Consider the following 15366-nt stretch of genomic DNA (forward strand, 5'->3'; position numbering starts at 1 on the left):
CCAGCCCCTTTCACTTCCAGCAGGCCTTGCGCCCGGGAACATGGCGGCGTCCAGGTGGATTTCTTGAGGGGGACCCAGTTGGTATGGCGTTGGCGTCGGGGCCCGCGAGGTGGGCACTGGTTCGCCCAGGGCGGCTCGGCCTTGGGGACTGTGGGGCTCCGAGACGCGGGGCGTACGAGTGGGGCGTGCGCTCCACGCGGAAGCCCGAGCCTCGTCCCCTGGACAGGGTGTACGAGATCCCTGGACTGGAGCCCGTCACGTACGCGGGGAAGATGCACTTCATGCCAGGGCTGGCGCGGCCGGTGTTCCCGCCCTGGGACCCCGGTTGGACGCACCCAAAGTTCCGCCGCCCGATCCCGGTTCACGAGCAGCCGCTGTACAAGGATCAGGCCTGCTACGTCTTCCACCAGCGTTGCCGCCTCCTTGAGGGTGAGGTCCTAGGACGGGCAGGAGGGGACCTCGTTCCTCCGCCCAGCACTGACCCCAGTCCTCCATGGCCTTGAAACTTTGTGGGTCTTGGTTTCTTCGTCCGCGAAGTGGGTAGTGATTACGTCTTCTGAGGGTTTCAGAATTAAGTGGGATGAGAAGTGCTGTGTTGTGTGAGGCAGTTTTACAGAGGTTGAGTGGCGACGTGGGAAGACCTGGTTTCTGGCCTAGCCCTGCCTCCATCCAACTCTCTGATTTGGGGCAAGTGGCTGAAATTTCCGGAGCCTCCATTTTCTGTGAACTCAGTAGTTTTAACTGGATGGTCCACATTGACCCTTCCAGCTCTTAACACCCTGGAGATGTAACTGTACATTGAATAATTAGATGGAGGGAGTTTATAGTGGAAAGAGACAGCAGAAATCATGCTTAATCTCCTGGCCTATGGCCTCATTTCACAGGATTGGCGAATGTGACAGAGAGGGACCTGATTTGCCCACACACGTGCTCTGGGTTAATAGTGAAGCCAGGGCTGCCTTTCTGGTTTCCTAGGTCAATGTCCTCTGTCAGAGGTCAGAGCTGAGATGTTTTCAAGGAAGGGTTCTGGACCTAAAAGCCATCTAGCCTATTTCTGCTCCCCTTTCACTAAGAACAGATCAAGATGACTGAGCCAAATGAAACCAGTCTGTGTGTCTAGAGCAGAAATTATTTTAGAGTCCATGGGGGGGGGGACTTGTTTATTGAGAGTCCCTTTTCCTATTCTTAACTGTTCTTCCTTAGTCCCCAAGTCACTTTGGGGATAGGGCAGGTTCTGAAAACACAAAATGGTCAAGGTCAGTCAGTGGGAGCAGTATTTGCCAAGGACTGATTAGGAAAGAAAGAGACCTGGCAGGATTTGGGGACTAAACCAAAGAATAAATCCTAGATTTGAAAAAAACTTAACTGGCCAGCCTCTTAAGCTACTCAAGCCCATTCCTGAAAGCTGAATTTCCAGCATCTAAACATTCCCATTGCCCTACCAGGGTATTGTAATGGATCTCACAAGACATGGCATCCCCCCACTTTTTTAAATTTAAGTAGGCTCCACACCCAGCATGGTGCTTGAACTCGCGACCCTGAGATTAAGAGTCCTGTGCTCTACCAGCTGAGCTAGCCAGGCGCCCCAGCCTTGAATGACCCTGGTATAATTTCCAGGCTTTCGGGTGGACAGACTCCACCATCACTTACAGGGTATGTGACTTGAAACAAATTCTTTAGTCTCTGAATTTCATCCTCAATTTCATAAAATCCCATCCGATTTGTAGATAAAGATCCTGGCACAGGGTAGTTGGTGATGCTTAGTAAATGGCAGCTCTAATGAGTACATATTATTCATATACTAGTGAGCCATAAAATCTCAATTTTTTAATCCACTGTCAAATTTAAGGAATAACGACAATGTCAGAACTAAAATTCAGGTTATCTGACTCCAGTCCAGGGTTTTTCCTGCTGCACCATAAAATCCGGAAGTTACATTTCTAAATGTTTGTATTTCTCATGTCCTACAAGCCTCAAAGTGAAACGTCTGATTGCCCTCATAGCATTTCATTTATTAGCACAAAGGAAATTGAGAGTGTCTCCCCCAAAGTATCCTAGGCTCTGTTTAATCCCAGGCGTAGCTTTACAAATGAAGATGGTCTCAAACAGTGGTGTTTGCCCTGCTGAGAGTAGCCTGCTAACCAAAGCAGTCAGCAGCGGCTGTTAATTTGTGATTACAGTCATGGACAAGAATGTAGTATTACCTTTGTTCTCAGGGTAGGGGACTGGTATTTGGATTTGGTGCAGAATTTAGTTTCCTAGGGTGGGGCTGGTTTTTCCCTCAGGGAAGTCAGATTTGGGGAAGGTGAAGCAAGGGACTTCTGCTTGGCGTCACAGCCCATCCCACTGACTGTAGCTTCATCCCTTAATGTTTAAAAATGAAGCAACCTGAATCAAATCTATTTTTGTTTATTTATATTCCATCTTTCCCCCCAAAATATTTCAGGCATCTTACAGAAACTTTACAGCACAGCCAAATTAAATTAAAAACATATAGGTGAGGGAATCTACACAAAGGCGAAATAAAACAGTGAGGTGAATACAAAAAATCCATTTTGTGAGGTTCCGCTTGCTAAATGGGACCCCCAAACTTGGCTCTCAGCCAAGTAGAGAGCCGGGGTCAGCTGACTAGGCCAGTTGCCTGTTTCTGTAAATAGTTTCAGAACACAGCCACACCCACTTGTTTACTTGTAGTCCCTGGCTGCTTTCATTGCTACAGTGGCAGAGATGAGTAGTAGTGACAGAATGTATGGCTCAGAAGCTGAAAATATTTATTACCTAGCCGTTTAGAGAAAAGTTTGTTGACCCCTGGTATAGGGAAGAGCATTTTCAGTTATGTAGTTCACCGTGTCCATAAGACAAAAGTGTGCTATCCCAGGAAAAGCCCAACCTTGTGGTACGAAGGCCAGGGAAGATCCTGTGTGATAAATAGAACATGTGATCCTTTGACAAATACAGGAGTACATTTCACAGGACTTATGCATACAAAAATCTGCTTAAAGATAGCTCAGTATAGAAGCTCAGGGTTGGGTGAGATATGAAAGTTTATCTGTTTAAGTGCTCCCAAACTCAGGGCCCCTCAAGTTATTCATGATTCATAAGTTATTTCAGTAAGTTATTCTCAAAAGCTGTTTTCTCTTGATACAGCAGTATGGGCTCAATCCTTGGCCCGCAGCTAATGGGTCTGTTTGGTAGACATGGGCTTTTACAGTCAGGGACTTGGATGTGGGTTAATAAAGGGATCTAGGATTTGAAATGCTGGCATCCATTGATCTAGTCCTCTAGTCTGGAGTCTGTCTGAATCTTGCAGGCAACAGATGGACCCTTTCCCCCAAGATTCAGCCTTACGATCCCAGCCGTCTTCGCTGCTGTTTGAATCCCTCCTGTGAGGGCGCTCACTACCTCAGCCCGCTGCTGGCCATCCTCAGGTAGACAGCCATTCCTGCAGTCGAGTTGAAATCTGGCTGTCCTAGCTTCCACTCTTATATTGGTTCTGACTCCTCAGATGTCACAGCACAAATCCTGTCTCTCTCAAGCCAGACCTTTCCCCAAGATGCTGTTGGGAGGCTTAAGCAACTCTTACTGAATTGTCTTTTTTTTTTTTTTGGTTTTTGGTTTTTGTGATTGATTACCCCAAAGGTGTAAAGCAGGCCCTCTGGCTTACCAAGGCCAAGTTAATAGAAGGCCTTCCTGAGAAAGTGCTTAGCCTTGTTGCTGATCCAAAGAACTGCATCGAGAACCAAGATGAACGTCTTCTGAACGTGATCTCTCATGCCCGTCTCTGGCACTCCACTGAAGATACCCCCAAGAGAGAGGCCTACTGGTACGTTTCCCCCAAGTCAGTAACATTTCTAGTCGGTGGATCTTAGAGTCAGCCTTTTGCTTTACATGTCCAAATCTCTTCTTTCCTCCAAGCCCAGTCATTGTGGACAGTCTGATACAGCTGTGTAGATCCCAGATTCTCAAGCATCCCTCTCTGGCCAGGCGGATCTATGCCAAAAACTACACGTTATCCACCACCTGGAATCGAGGTAGGTTATCTTGGTCTGTTTTTTATCTTTCTACTCTTAGCCCCACTACCAGCTCACCACCACCATGTCCATACCTGTGCTCATTTCCATCCTTCGCAGACCACTTTTGTAGGCTCAGACACATCCTCCTATCATTAGCCGCCGACCAGTCTTTTATTATTTTTTTTTTTTAAGGTTGAGGCGGGAAGGGCAAAGGGAGAGGGAAAGAGAGAATCTTAAGCAGGCTCCATATCTCACGCGGAGCTCGACTTGGGGCTTAATCTCACAACCCTGACATCATGACCTGAGCTGAAATTAAGACTAGGACACTTAACCAACTGAGCCCCAGGTGCTCCTCGGTCCTTTTTGTTTTTAATCACTTCTTCCCGTAACTTAATTCAGCTGTATTGAGTGCCCATGAGTGCCTAAATGTTGAAGATAAGTAATGAAGTGCAGGCGGTCTCTGCCTTCACAAAGCTCATACTCGATTGTAAGAGCCTTCTTACCCCATTCATGCTTTTCTCCTTTTCCAAATCCATTTTCCACGTAGTTGCTAGAGTGATTTTTCTAAAGTGCACTTCCCTCCCCTGTTTCAGATCCTTCACTGCCTCCCAGGAACTTAAACCATTTATCATCGGATCCAACCCATTGATTTGGCCACCAGCTGGTCTTTCTGGTCTTGTCTCCTTCTTGCTACCCCCACCCCCACCATACTCCCCCAGGCCAAATTTACACGTTAGCCGCTTGCAGCTTTTTGGCATCAAGCTTTTATACCTTTTGCACTGTGCTGTGCGCTCTGTCTGGAATGCTTTTTTCTACTTTCTTCATTTGGCTAAATTCTGCTTGTCTGCAAGGCTCGGCTCCAGCCCCCTTCCTGTGTGAACGCAGACATTAGCTAGTGCACTTCTGTGCTCCTAATGCCCCTCGTGCCTGTTTTTATTAGAGCACATGTTGTACTGTATCGGAATTCTCTAATATCTCCTCTGTCTGCCCCGCTAAACTGAACTCCTGACAGCCGGGACCGTGTCTCACTCATTTTTGTGCTTGGCGTCTAACAGTTCATGGCACGTGAGCAGTGCTGACTGAGGGACGGGTGGGTGATTACCACCCTGAGGCGTTTCCAGCAGGATGGTCCACGCACACCAGTGTTCTGACTGCTGGAATCCTGGAGCAGGGAAACCGGCTGTGGAATGTTTTGGGATTTTCAGGGCATCTGCTTGGTCAGGTTTCTCCAGCTCGCCCCTTTTGAGTATGGACTTCCTGGCAAGGAGTCAGCTCTGCAGAGGTAATGGCACCACTAAGGAAATTAGTGAACCTCATTAATAGAGTAGTACTTGTTGGCCCATCATCAACTTTTCCCTCTAATTAAACTGCCCCATTTGGAGCTGTCACTGGAGGAGGGATGTGGAGGGAATTGAATTGGAAACCACACTAGAGTGGTCTGTGGGGAAAATGTAAAACCCAAGGTTAGGAGAGGTCCAGGCACATTTATCTTCCCTGCAGATTGTATGCGAGGAAACAGGAAGTACTTCAGAAAACCGTTCTTGAGGTGTGGGTGTGACGTATTTAACAAGCGGCTCAGAGCTTACCCATCCGCAGAGCTAGTAACCCTGCTTTCCACACCCAGTGAGGGAGACCGCATGCTCCTCACGGGACAGTGCTGCTGACCAGACCAGCTTTTAGATGTGGCAGACCGCCGCCCTTGATCCGTTACCATCGCGTTGTGACTTGACGGTTTCTAAACACCCAAAGCACCTTCAGAGGAAGATTTGCCTCCATGGAGAATCTTCAGGAGGCCATTCACAGGGAGCCTTTCGGGCACATTGTGCCTGGTGGCATGCAGCCTCCTGTGGGGACCTCTGTGAGGGGCATGTGCACACGCTCACAGTGGCAGCTTTGCTGATGTGTCAGGCGTGAGTGTGTTTCCTCATAACTTAGGTCTGTGTAGCAAGTACGCTGGTCTGTCTTAGCTGAGGCTTTCTGACTGGCCTGATTTTCCCTCAGTGTCGGCTGTTGAGGACAACTTGGCCCCTTTCCTGAGTTTAAGAGCCTTTCTCCTTAGCCTCTAGTTCCTGCCTCCCTCCCTCTGTCCCCCCTTCCTTCCCCACCACATTCTGCTCTAGTCCCCTGGGTTTGTCTCCCTAGACTCTACGGCAGGGGAGCACACCTCCGTGCCTTTGCACATGTTCCCCCTCCTGAACTAAAATGCTTTTCCTTCCCTTTTCTTGCCTGGGCAAACTTAACCAGCCAAAGGCAGTTTTGCCCCCTAAGGGAGATTTGGCGATGTCTGGAGACATTTTTGATCGTCATGATTTGGACGAGAGGAGTTCTGGCATCTGATGGGTGGGAGCAGGGATGCGGCCAACCTCTGCAGTACACAGGACAGTTTCCCTCACCAAAGAATTATCCAGTCCAAAATGAGAATAGTGCCAAAGTTAAGAAACTCTGCTCTTATCCATCCTTCAGAAACTAGTTGGAAGGCATACCACTTACAGGAAGCTTTCCAGGCCTCCCAGAGGAGGTCAGTTTTCCCCACCTCTGCTGTCTCTGAGTATGGTTCATACTTCGTATGCGCTTACTACCTAGGAAGCTTCTTGAGAGCAAAGGGTAACTCTTACTCATTTCAGGGTTCGGTCCCCAGCATAGAGCAGGTGCTTGGGAAGCTCTGGGGGGGGGGCAGCCCTGCACCCACAGAGACTGCCAGGCGGCCTCAGGACTCGTTGGCAAGGGAACACAGGAAGAAGAGTGCATTGTCTGGTCCCTTTCTCAACATCTCGACCAAAGTTTTGTTTTCTGTGAGCAGGCTGCTCAGCTAGGAAAGCAGTAAGACTTGAGCATGGCAGGATGAAGGCTCTGGGCTTGGCTGAGCTGAGGTAAGGCTTTAGACCAGGGTAGACTAATCATCTTTCTCCCCTTTTAGGGTCTTTTCTCCTTCAGGTCCATGGTTCCAGTGGAGCCCAACTGAACACCAAGGATCCGTTGCCCGCCATCGCCTCCAGAGAGGAGGTCGAAGCTACTAAGAGTCATGTTCTTGAGACCTTCTATCCCATATCTCCCACTATTGATCTTCAGGAATGCAACGTTTATGAGGTGAAAGACACCACGGGTAAGGGTCACAGCCAGGCCGCGTGAGGATGCGGGCCGCGCTTCTTCTGAAGGGAAGGAGCATATCGAATACTTACTATGTGCTCTGCACCTCACACGCGTCTTCTCCTGAGAGCCGTGTAGCAGCCTGGCCCCACTTTGCTTTTGACCCCCAAGAGCTAACTCTGCGACATCACAGTTGTCACGGGTGGCTGAGCGGCTCTGGGCCGGGTGCCAAGTGTTTCCTTTATTCACAGGTCCCTTGAAAGACACCCCTCTTTCTGTGCACCCTGTAAACACTGGCCAACCTCCTGCTAGGACTGAGGAAGCCCCACAGGCCTTGAGTGGGGCTATTATCTAAACTCCATCGAATAAGGCACCACCATCTCCCCGGCTGCCACGACAGAAAGTAGAGCATCAGGGCGCCTGGGGGGCTCGGTCGTTAAGCGTCTGCCTTCGGCCCAGGGCGTGATCCCAGGGTCCTGGGATGAAGCCCCACATCGGGCACCCTGCTCCGCTGGGAGCCTGCCTCTTCCTCTCCCACTCCCCCTGCTTGTGTTCCCTCTCTCGCTGTGTCTGTCTCTATCAAATAAATGAATAAAATCTTTAAAAAAAAAAAAAAAAAAGAAAGAAACTAGAGCATCGGGCCAGGCAGGCCCACGGCTCCCGCCCTCCAGTCCGCCCCTAGAAGTTGTCCTTCTAACCTCCTCATCTCCACGGCAGCAGCCTCCGGCAGGCCCAGCCTGTTGCCACAACCTCCCAGCTAGCTGGCCAGCCTGACTGGGCTGTTTTCTCTTGGTCCATCTGGTTCCCGGTTCCAGAGGCACCCTTCTGAAACACGATTCCGTCCCTCCCTTCCACGCCTCTGTGCGCACTCCCCAGTGCCTGTCGGGTACGGGTGGAACTCCTGAGGGCCTGCAGGTCTGGTCTCAGACCCCTCTCCGGCCTCACCTTGGTCTCCTTGTAGACCCCCCCGCCCCCGGTAGTCCAGCTGCATATAAACCCTCGTGCCCTCTCTCAGCACAGGCTCTGGCACGTCCTTGTCCCTCTGCCTGGGTGGCCATCAGCCTCTTTGTGTCTTCCCCTTAGTACTTCATCTGTCCCAGTTCATCTTCGGAATCGCTTCTTTCCAGAAATGCTCTGGGGTCTTCCCTTGTCATCAGGGGCCTTTCCTCTGTCCTTCCCCAGCCCCCAACTCACCCCACCCGGATCTTCACAGGTCCCTCCATGTGTTCCCCTCCAGACCGAACCCCTCAAAGGCAGGGACGGGCTGCGCTTGGCCTCTGCTCCTGGCCCGTCTGTCCTTGACGCCCGTGTCAGGCTGGGCGCACGGGGAGTGCTGAACAGCGGAAGTGAGGCCAGAGGCCCACGGGAGGGCGTCTTTCAAGTAGTGCTTGCCTCTGGGATTTTCAGAGCCCATGTTTCCCCAGCTCCTTCCTCCTTGTCACCCACTTTCACTACTCCAGGTGACTCATTCTGGAAGCTGCCAGCCTACCAAGGTTTTCCTCCTAGCTGTGCAGGGGTTGAGAACGATGGCATGGCAGGGTTGTGGCTGGGATGAGCTGGGGCTCAGCTCTGACCCTCAGTGCCAGTATTTGCCGATCACTTGTGAGGGATGAAGCAAGTCATTTACTGCTAATAATAAAGTATGGAATTTTGCAAATGATTGGCTTTGAAAAAAATAATTACTATAGTTTTCAGGTTTCCTCCTACTAACATCACTGTTGCCTCTGTGCTTGAATGAGCGAGAAAGGGGTGGAGTTAGAGCTAGCACGCCAGAATCACCCGGCACAGGTTGGCAACAGTTTCAGTAAAGAGCCAAATAGTCAATATTTCAGATTTGCAGGCCACGTGTGGGCTCTGGGACAGCTACTCCGTAGACATTGTGTAAGTGATGGGCATGGCTGTGCTCCAGTCACACCTTTATAAAACAGGCGGGGGGGAGGGGGCGATGTGGCTGGCAGACTGGTTTGCCATCCCCCGAGCCACAGTGACAACATCTGCCTTTAAGGAGTCTCTGTGGTGCCTGGCACTGAGCCAAGGTGAGGTGACTTTCCAGAGGCTTTGGGACAGGCTGATAATCCTTTCTGTTCCTCTGCATGATTATGTATCTTACAGGATTCCAGGAGGGTTATCCTTACCCCTATCCCCACACCCTGTATCTCCTGGAGACAGCCAATTTACGACCACACCGCTTTCAACCAGACCAGCTGCGGGCCAAGATGATCCTGTTTGCCTTTGGCAATGCCCTGGCTCAGGCCCGGCGCCTCTACGGGGTATGTATGTGGAGAAGACCGCCGAGCTGCTTTGTGTGGTGTTGGCCTCCTGCCTTACGCTGCTCAAAGAAAGAAGGGAGGTAACGGGGGAGTCCTTGCTCGACTGAGGAGTTCTAGGGACAGGCACTTCCACTCACCCTATGGAGGTAAACTGACGTCTGCTGGGGGCCTCCTGTGCACCCACCTGTCTTTTACGTAAGACACCTCATTTGGTCATCAGAATAGCCCACAGGGTTTCTTTATCATCCCCATTTTCCAGCTATGTCCCTGAACCGTAGGAAGGCTAAGCAGCTTGTCCCCCATGACATGGCAGCGACTGGGGGAGAGAGAGTCAGAACTAGGTGTGCCCGGCTCCCAAGGCTTTAGTTGTCCGTGCTCTGGGACACCCCCTCGGTTCTGTGAGAGCAGAACTGGAGCACGAGGCTGCATGGTCAGGAGGAGGTGAAGCAGCAGAGATGATGTGGACCTGTCCGCCCAGTGAGGATGGGCTCGGGGACCAAGATACCACTTGGTGACAGCGCCTTGATTCTGAGAGAGGTCTCAAGGACCTGGGTGGTGTAGGATCCAAGCTGGGTGGTGTAGGATCCAAGCTGGGTGGTGGTCCCACAGAGCTATCCGCAAAATGGGGGAAAGCCTGGCCTGGGAGCAAAGGCCTCCAGGGAGGGAGTAGGGAATGGCAGTATGGGATTCCCCGAGCAGGCCTGGGACACTGGCTCCTGGGGTGTGTGTGTGCATGCGTGCGTGTGTGTGTGTGTGTGTGTGTGTGTGTGTGTGTGTGTTGGCGGAGTGCTGAGAGCTGCCGGCTCCCAGGTCTGAGGCCCTTGCGATGTTGTTCCCGCTGTTGCCCGTCCTGTGTGGTCTAGGAGCGAGGTGGGGTTGGAGAGGTGTGGTTGGGTGAACGAGATAGGGGGTGGAGTGGACCTTGCCTGTCTGGAGCATTGGCTCCATGCCAGACAGTTAGGGTTCTTCATATCAGCGATTCTCAGAGCGTGGTCCTGTGTCAGCGGCATGAGCGTCTGCCTGGAACTTGGGGGGAGTACAGATTCTGCATCAGAAACGGGGGGGGGGGCGCCCAGCTAACCAGTGTTGTCAGAACCCCTGCAGGCGATGCTGGTATCAGCTCGGGGTTCAAAACCACAGCACTAAGATTTGAGAGCCACTGCGTTGTTCAGTCCTTGTAGCAACCCTCTGGGGCAGATGCTCCTAGCCTCGTTTTACAGCTGAAGACACTGAGCTCAGGGAGGCTCTGTACCTTTCCCGGTGTCACACAGCCAAGAGATTGGCAGCTGTTACATCTTTATGTGACCTTCTTGTGTCTTCCAGTCCTTGGAGGTTAGCTTTGTTCCCATTCTTTGACTACATACTCATGAAGGCCTTGGAACATGAAGTGACTTGCCCAAGATCCCACAGCTTTTACGTGGGGAAGCAAGCACTGAGCCCTGATCCCTCTAGCTTCAGAAGACGTGCTGCCTCTCAGCTCTGGGGCAGGAGAAAGCAGCAGACGTGGTCACATGCCAGGGACCGTCTGCAGCCTCCTCGTAGCTTCGGTGCCAGCTATTGCCAGCAGAGCGTGGGTAGCGATGCTGCCGCTAATTGCCACCCAGTTGAGTAGGAGGGGAGACCTCCCCCACCCCCTCCAGGTACAAATTATTCCTGGGGATGTGAAGTTGAGCAATTATGGGAAGAGCCTCCATGTAAAAGGTGAAATCGCTGAGAAATTTATGTACTACCTGCAGTTTTATTGATCTGTAGAGGGAGATAAGAGTCAATACAGAATTCTCAGCTAACACTTAGAGGTACTTTTCTTTTTATTTATTTCTCATGCAGCTAAGAACAGGTATTTCCAAGGCCAGCAGTCCCGGTGTGGCCCACCCCGAGGTCTGACATTAACTCTTCCTAATGTCACATTCAGCTCTGGAGGGGTGAACGTAGGCAGCATTTTTGGATCAAAGATGGTGTGCTTCACGGGGCCTGCCTACTGGATCTGTGCCCTGCGGGTGCCCATCACCCAGCTGGACTGTTGCGAAGCCTGGCGGGGGGCGGTGAACATGTAATTTCTCATCCACCCTGGGAAGCTCCTGGGAGCGAAAGGAGGTACTCCTGCCGGATACTGCGGGATGCTGGGTGTCGGCCACGACGGTAGGGGTTTCAGCGATTTCCTAGCGTGGGGTCTGATGCTGGCTCACGTCTCTTGGGCAGCCTTGGACAAATTATACTACCGCTCCGCGCCTCAGTTTCCCCATCTGTGAAGTGGGAATGGATGCTGGATTCGTGAGATGACCGGTGACTGTAAAGCCGGCGTCGCGCCTGGCCCGTGCGAGGTGTGCAGGAGCTGGGTGCCGCCTTGAAAGTGGTGTGACTCGAGAGCGTCGGCACATGCGCCGCCGGGTGAAAGCTGCTGCTGACACGGTGGTGTGGCCGCCCTGGCGATCTGCCGCCTTCTCAGAGCCGCCCCGGGAGCGTGAAGCCCAGGTCCGGAGACAGCTGCAGGGCCGGGCGTTGCGGGGCACCAGGCCCTTCGGATCGAGGCAGGGTGGAAACTGAGCAGACCGTAGCGCCCGCCGGGGCGCGTCCCGGGGCCACACAGCTGCGTGACGTCACACACGTCTAGCCTTGCTCAGTCTCGGTTTCCTCGTCTGTCAAGTAGGGTGAGAACAGAGTGAGCTTATATAGTCACTGACCCTCCAGCTTAACCTTTGATGGAACCGATATCACTGTTGTCGCCGTGAGGTGATGCCGCGGGTTTGAGGGGTTTCCCGGCGTTATCTGCCATCAGCTTCCGGTACCCTGCGCCGGCCGGCGTCACCCCCACGGCAGGAATTACTACTTTCATGTGCTCGTTAACCAGGAGGCGCAGGTCAGGCGGAGCCAGGCGCGGGGAGGGAGAGGGACGGCCTCGCCTGGTCGGTGCCCTGAACTCCTGTTTCCGTCGCCGTGTGGTGAGAGCCTTAAATGGGAGCAGGCATCTGTTGTAGGGGCCGGGGCTAGAAGCTGCGTGTCCTGCGCTGTTCTGCACACCCCACCGTTTCTGGTTTGATTTACTTGTCCCCTTCTCCTCTCAGAACGACACTAAGGTTTTGGAGCAGCCAGTAGTCGTGCAGAGTGTGGGCACCGACGGACGCGTCTTCCAGTTCCTGGTGCTGCAGCTGAACACCACGGAGCTGGCCTCCGACGAGGGCATCAAGAATCTGGTCTGGGTGGACTCCGACCAGCTCCTCTATCAGCATTTTTGGTGTCGCCCAGTGATCAAAAAGAAGGTGGTTGTGGTAAGTCCAGCCGTCTGCAGCCTGGTGATTGGACCAGAGCCATGACTCCAGGTGCCCAGAGTGAGCCAGGGGTGGAGTTGAAGGGATGCTTACGAGTGGGACCCCGGCTTTAGGGACTTCCTGCCCAGGATCTCTAGCTGGAGGGCTCCTTCCACCCTGCCTGTCGCCTAGAACGGCACCTTCCACCCTGGGCCCTGCCTGGTCCCCCACGCTCCCCCGCTTCCCTGTGCCCCCGCCGCGGCCAGCTCCTCACCACGCCCCGCATGCCCTGCCACTGGTAGCCTGGGCCTTCGTAGGTGCTGCTGCTGTTGTGTGGGAGGCTTTTCCCTTCTCCCCCCACCCTCCATTTCTCTGTCTGGCTGTCCTCTCCTTGTCCTTCCGGGTTTAGCATAAGGACCCACCGTCCCGCTGCTGGCCTCACTGCAGTGCCTCGGACGGGTCCCCATAGCCCCTGTGTGTTTCCCCATCGCAACACAGTCCTGCTGCCGTCTCCAGGTTTTTCTCCCCCACCAAACCGAGCTCCAAGCTTCTTGGAGGTAGGGCCCATGGATGAGACCTTCATTCATTTCTTCACGCGGACATGGGACTCTTCCGGAGCCTTGCCACTGTCGCACCGCGGTGCTCCCCTGGCAGAGTCCCGGCCTGCTTTCTGTGCAGCAGGCAGTGACCATTTGTAAATTCATAATGTGCGGTCAGGCAGTGATACACACTCTGGAGGACGAGGCGGCGTGGGGGGCTGCGAGAGAGCTGAACGCGGGTGCTGCTGGGTCTGCGGCTAGCTGTGTCCTGGGTCCCGCACGGGCCTGAGCAGATGTGCTGCAGGGAGCTGGCGTTGGGCCTTTGAACAGAGTCGGCGTGTCAGCTGCCTAGTTCTCTCTCCAGCCTCTGTTGGTGCGGTTTCTGCCCTGGAAACGTCTCCTGGTCTGGGCCCTTCTCTTTGGCCCCAGACACCGTTGTGTGTCACCTGCAGCCACACCAGCTACCTCTGCACTCTCTGCTCTTATCCTGCCCTCCTCCCCTACACATCTCTGGGTTCTCCCTTCTAGAACACACTGACTTAGTGGCAGACACATCCTGGCTGGTCAGCTGGCTCCTCCTGTGCCTCTCCGCCCCCGGCCCCCAGCCCCCGGCCCCGGCGCGGGGCTCCAGCCTCGCCGTTCTACTTCTGCCTTGGCGCGTAGACTCCTCTCTCAGACGCCGCTGCCTTTTCTTTCTCTTTCTGGTCCATTCTGCTTGCCCTCTAAGACTCATTCATACGTATGGGAGAACGTGTGTGAGCCATCTTCTCCCCTGCTTTCTGAGCATCTTTTCCCTACGTCTGCTATGAGGCCCGTCAGCTTTCATCATCACGGTTGGAACATCTGGCTGTAAGCTCCTCGAGGGCAGAGCCAGAGTCAAGCCACTGTCGGGTTTCTAGCACGGGGCACAGGCCCAGTGCAGAGCGAAGGGGCCTGCTCAGCGTGTGTGGAGTGAGGGATTATTGTCCCTGGGAATGAAAGGGGGGGCAGCAGACCATTGGTTCATGGCTGCGGTTGAGGGGGGAGGAAGAGGGGATGAGGGCGGTGCGAGCACATGGTCTGGCGAAAGTGCTGGGGTGCTTCGTGTCCTCTGGCCTAGCGCCTCGGGCGCCTCTTCACTGGTGCCCCTCTTTGGTCCACGAGAGGGGAAGACAGTGATGATCCAGGCATTTAGGAGTTACGTAAAACCAGCCTTGCCTTTGCTGCCATTAAACCTAGTAGCAGGATCCTAATGGGCTGCGTTCTTTCCAGGAACCTGTTGGGCCGACTGGTTTCCAGCCAGAGACATTCAGGAAGTTTTTAGCTCTGTATTTGCACGGCGCCGTGTGAGCCCAGGACCATTCTGAGGTCTGAAGTCCCCTGGCCCCGTCCCGCAGAAGATCCTGTGTCCAGGGCTGCGCTGGGCCTGCCCGGAGCGTCCGTGCACGTCCGGCCCGCGGTCTCGCTGCCAATAAAGAGCCTTGCGCTGACTGGGGCCTGGGTCTGGTGCGGGGCCATCAGGAGGGGCGCCGGTGCAGGCCCTGGAACCTGACCTGCCCCGCCTCGAGCCCAGCTCTGCCCACTGCCCACCCTGCCTTTAGATAAGAATCTTCGGCTCTTTAAGTTTCACCTTCTTCACCTGAAACTTGAGGATAACGTGACCGTTTGGAAGACAGACTGTAGGTGATGCGTGTGGAGCGTCGGCTGCAGGATGGGTGCTCTGATGCTCGCGGGGGCCTCACGGAACTCTCTAAATTGCAGGCACATCTCATAATGACTGTGTGAACTCTGAGTAGAACATTCATTGTAGCTTTCTTCCTAGCATCCGGGTTAATAGACCAAGTGCGTCCCTGGTTCGGCTGGCCTCTCTCTGTTCACATCACGTCCAAGTCCTGCTCTGGGCCCAGCACCTTAGACACAGCACCCTCTTTAAGCCTCGTGTCATTTCCACATTCAGGAAAGCGGTTGAACGCCCGCGTGCCGAGCACTGGCCTGGGCCCTCAAGATAAGGCACGTCAGGTAGTATAAGGTGTCCCAGGTCACACAGCGGCGATACAGGTCAGCTTCCTCAGAAGACACTCGGAGATGTGCAGGCGAGTCTGGGGAGGACCTCGAGGACCAGCCCCTGTGGGGAGCATGGGGGCAGTGCCGGCCAGAGCGCCTGAGCTCGGTGGGTTTGTGCCTGTGGTCTCGGCCGGCGCCAGCTCTGCGGGTGCTCCGCGGCTGCGCTGCC

General features: G+C 53.7%; 1 protein-coding gene across 1 annotated transcript; it reads left to right on the forward strand.

Moving 5' to 3' along the window:
* Window positions 1-3: 3 nt before the first annotated feature.
* On the forward strand, window positions 4-14989 carry MRPL37 (mitochondrial ribosomal protein L37). Its single transcript, XM_002915750.4, has 7 exons — window positions 4-429; window positions 3640-3823; window positions 3916-4031; window positions 6931-7116; window positions 9213-9370; window positions 12433-12636; window positions 14406-14989. The coding sequence occupies exons 1-7, from the start codon at window positions 84-86 to the stop codon at window positions 14481-14483; spliced, it is 1272 nt and encodes a 423-aa protein (XP_002915796.1). The 5' UTR covers window positions 4-83; the 3' UTR covers window positions 14484-14989.
* The last annotated feature ends 377 nt before the right edge of the window (window positions 14990-15366 follow it).

The sequence above is a fragment of the Ailuropoda melanoleuca genome, chromosome 2, assembly GCF_002007445.2.
Source record: "Ailuropoda melanoleuca isolate Jingjing chromosome 2, ASM200744v2, whole genome shotgun sequence".
In the NCBI taxonomy this organism is placed as follows: domain Eukaryota; kingdom Metazoa; phylum Chordata; class Mammalia; order Carnivora; family Ursidae; genus Ailuropoda; species Ailuropoda melanoleuca.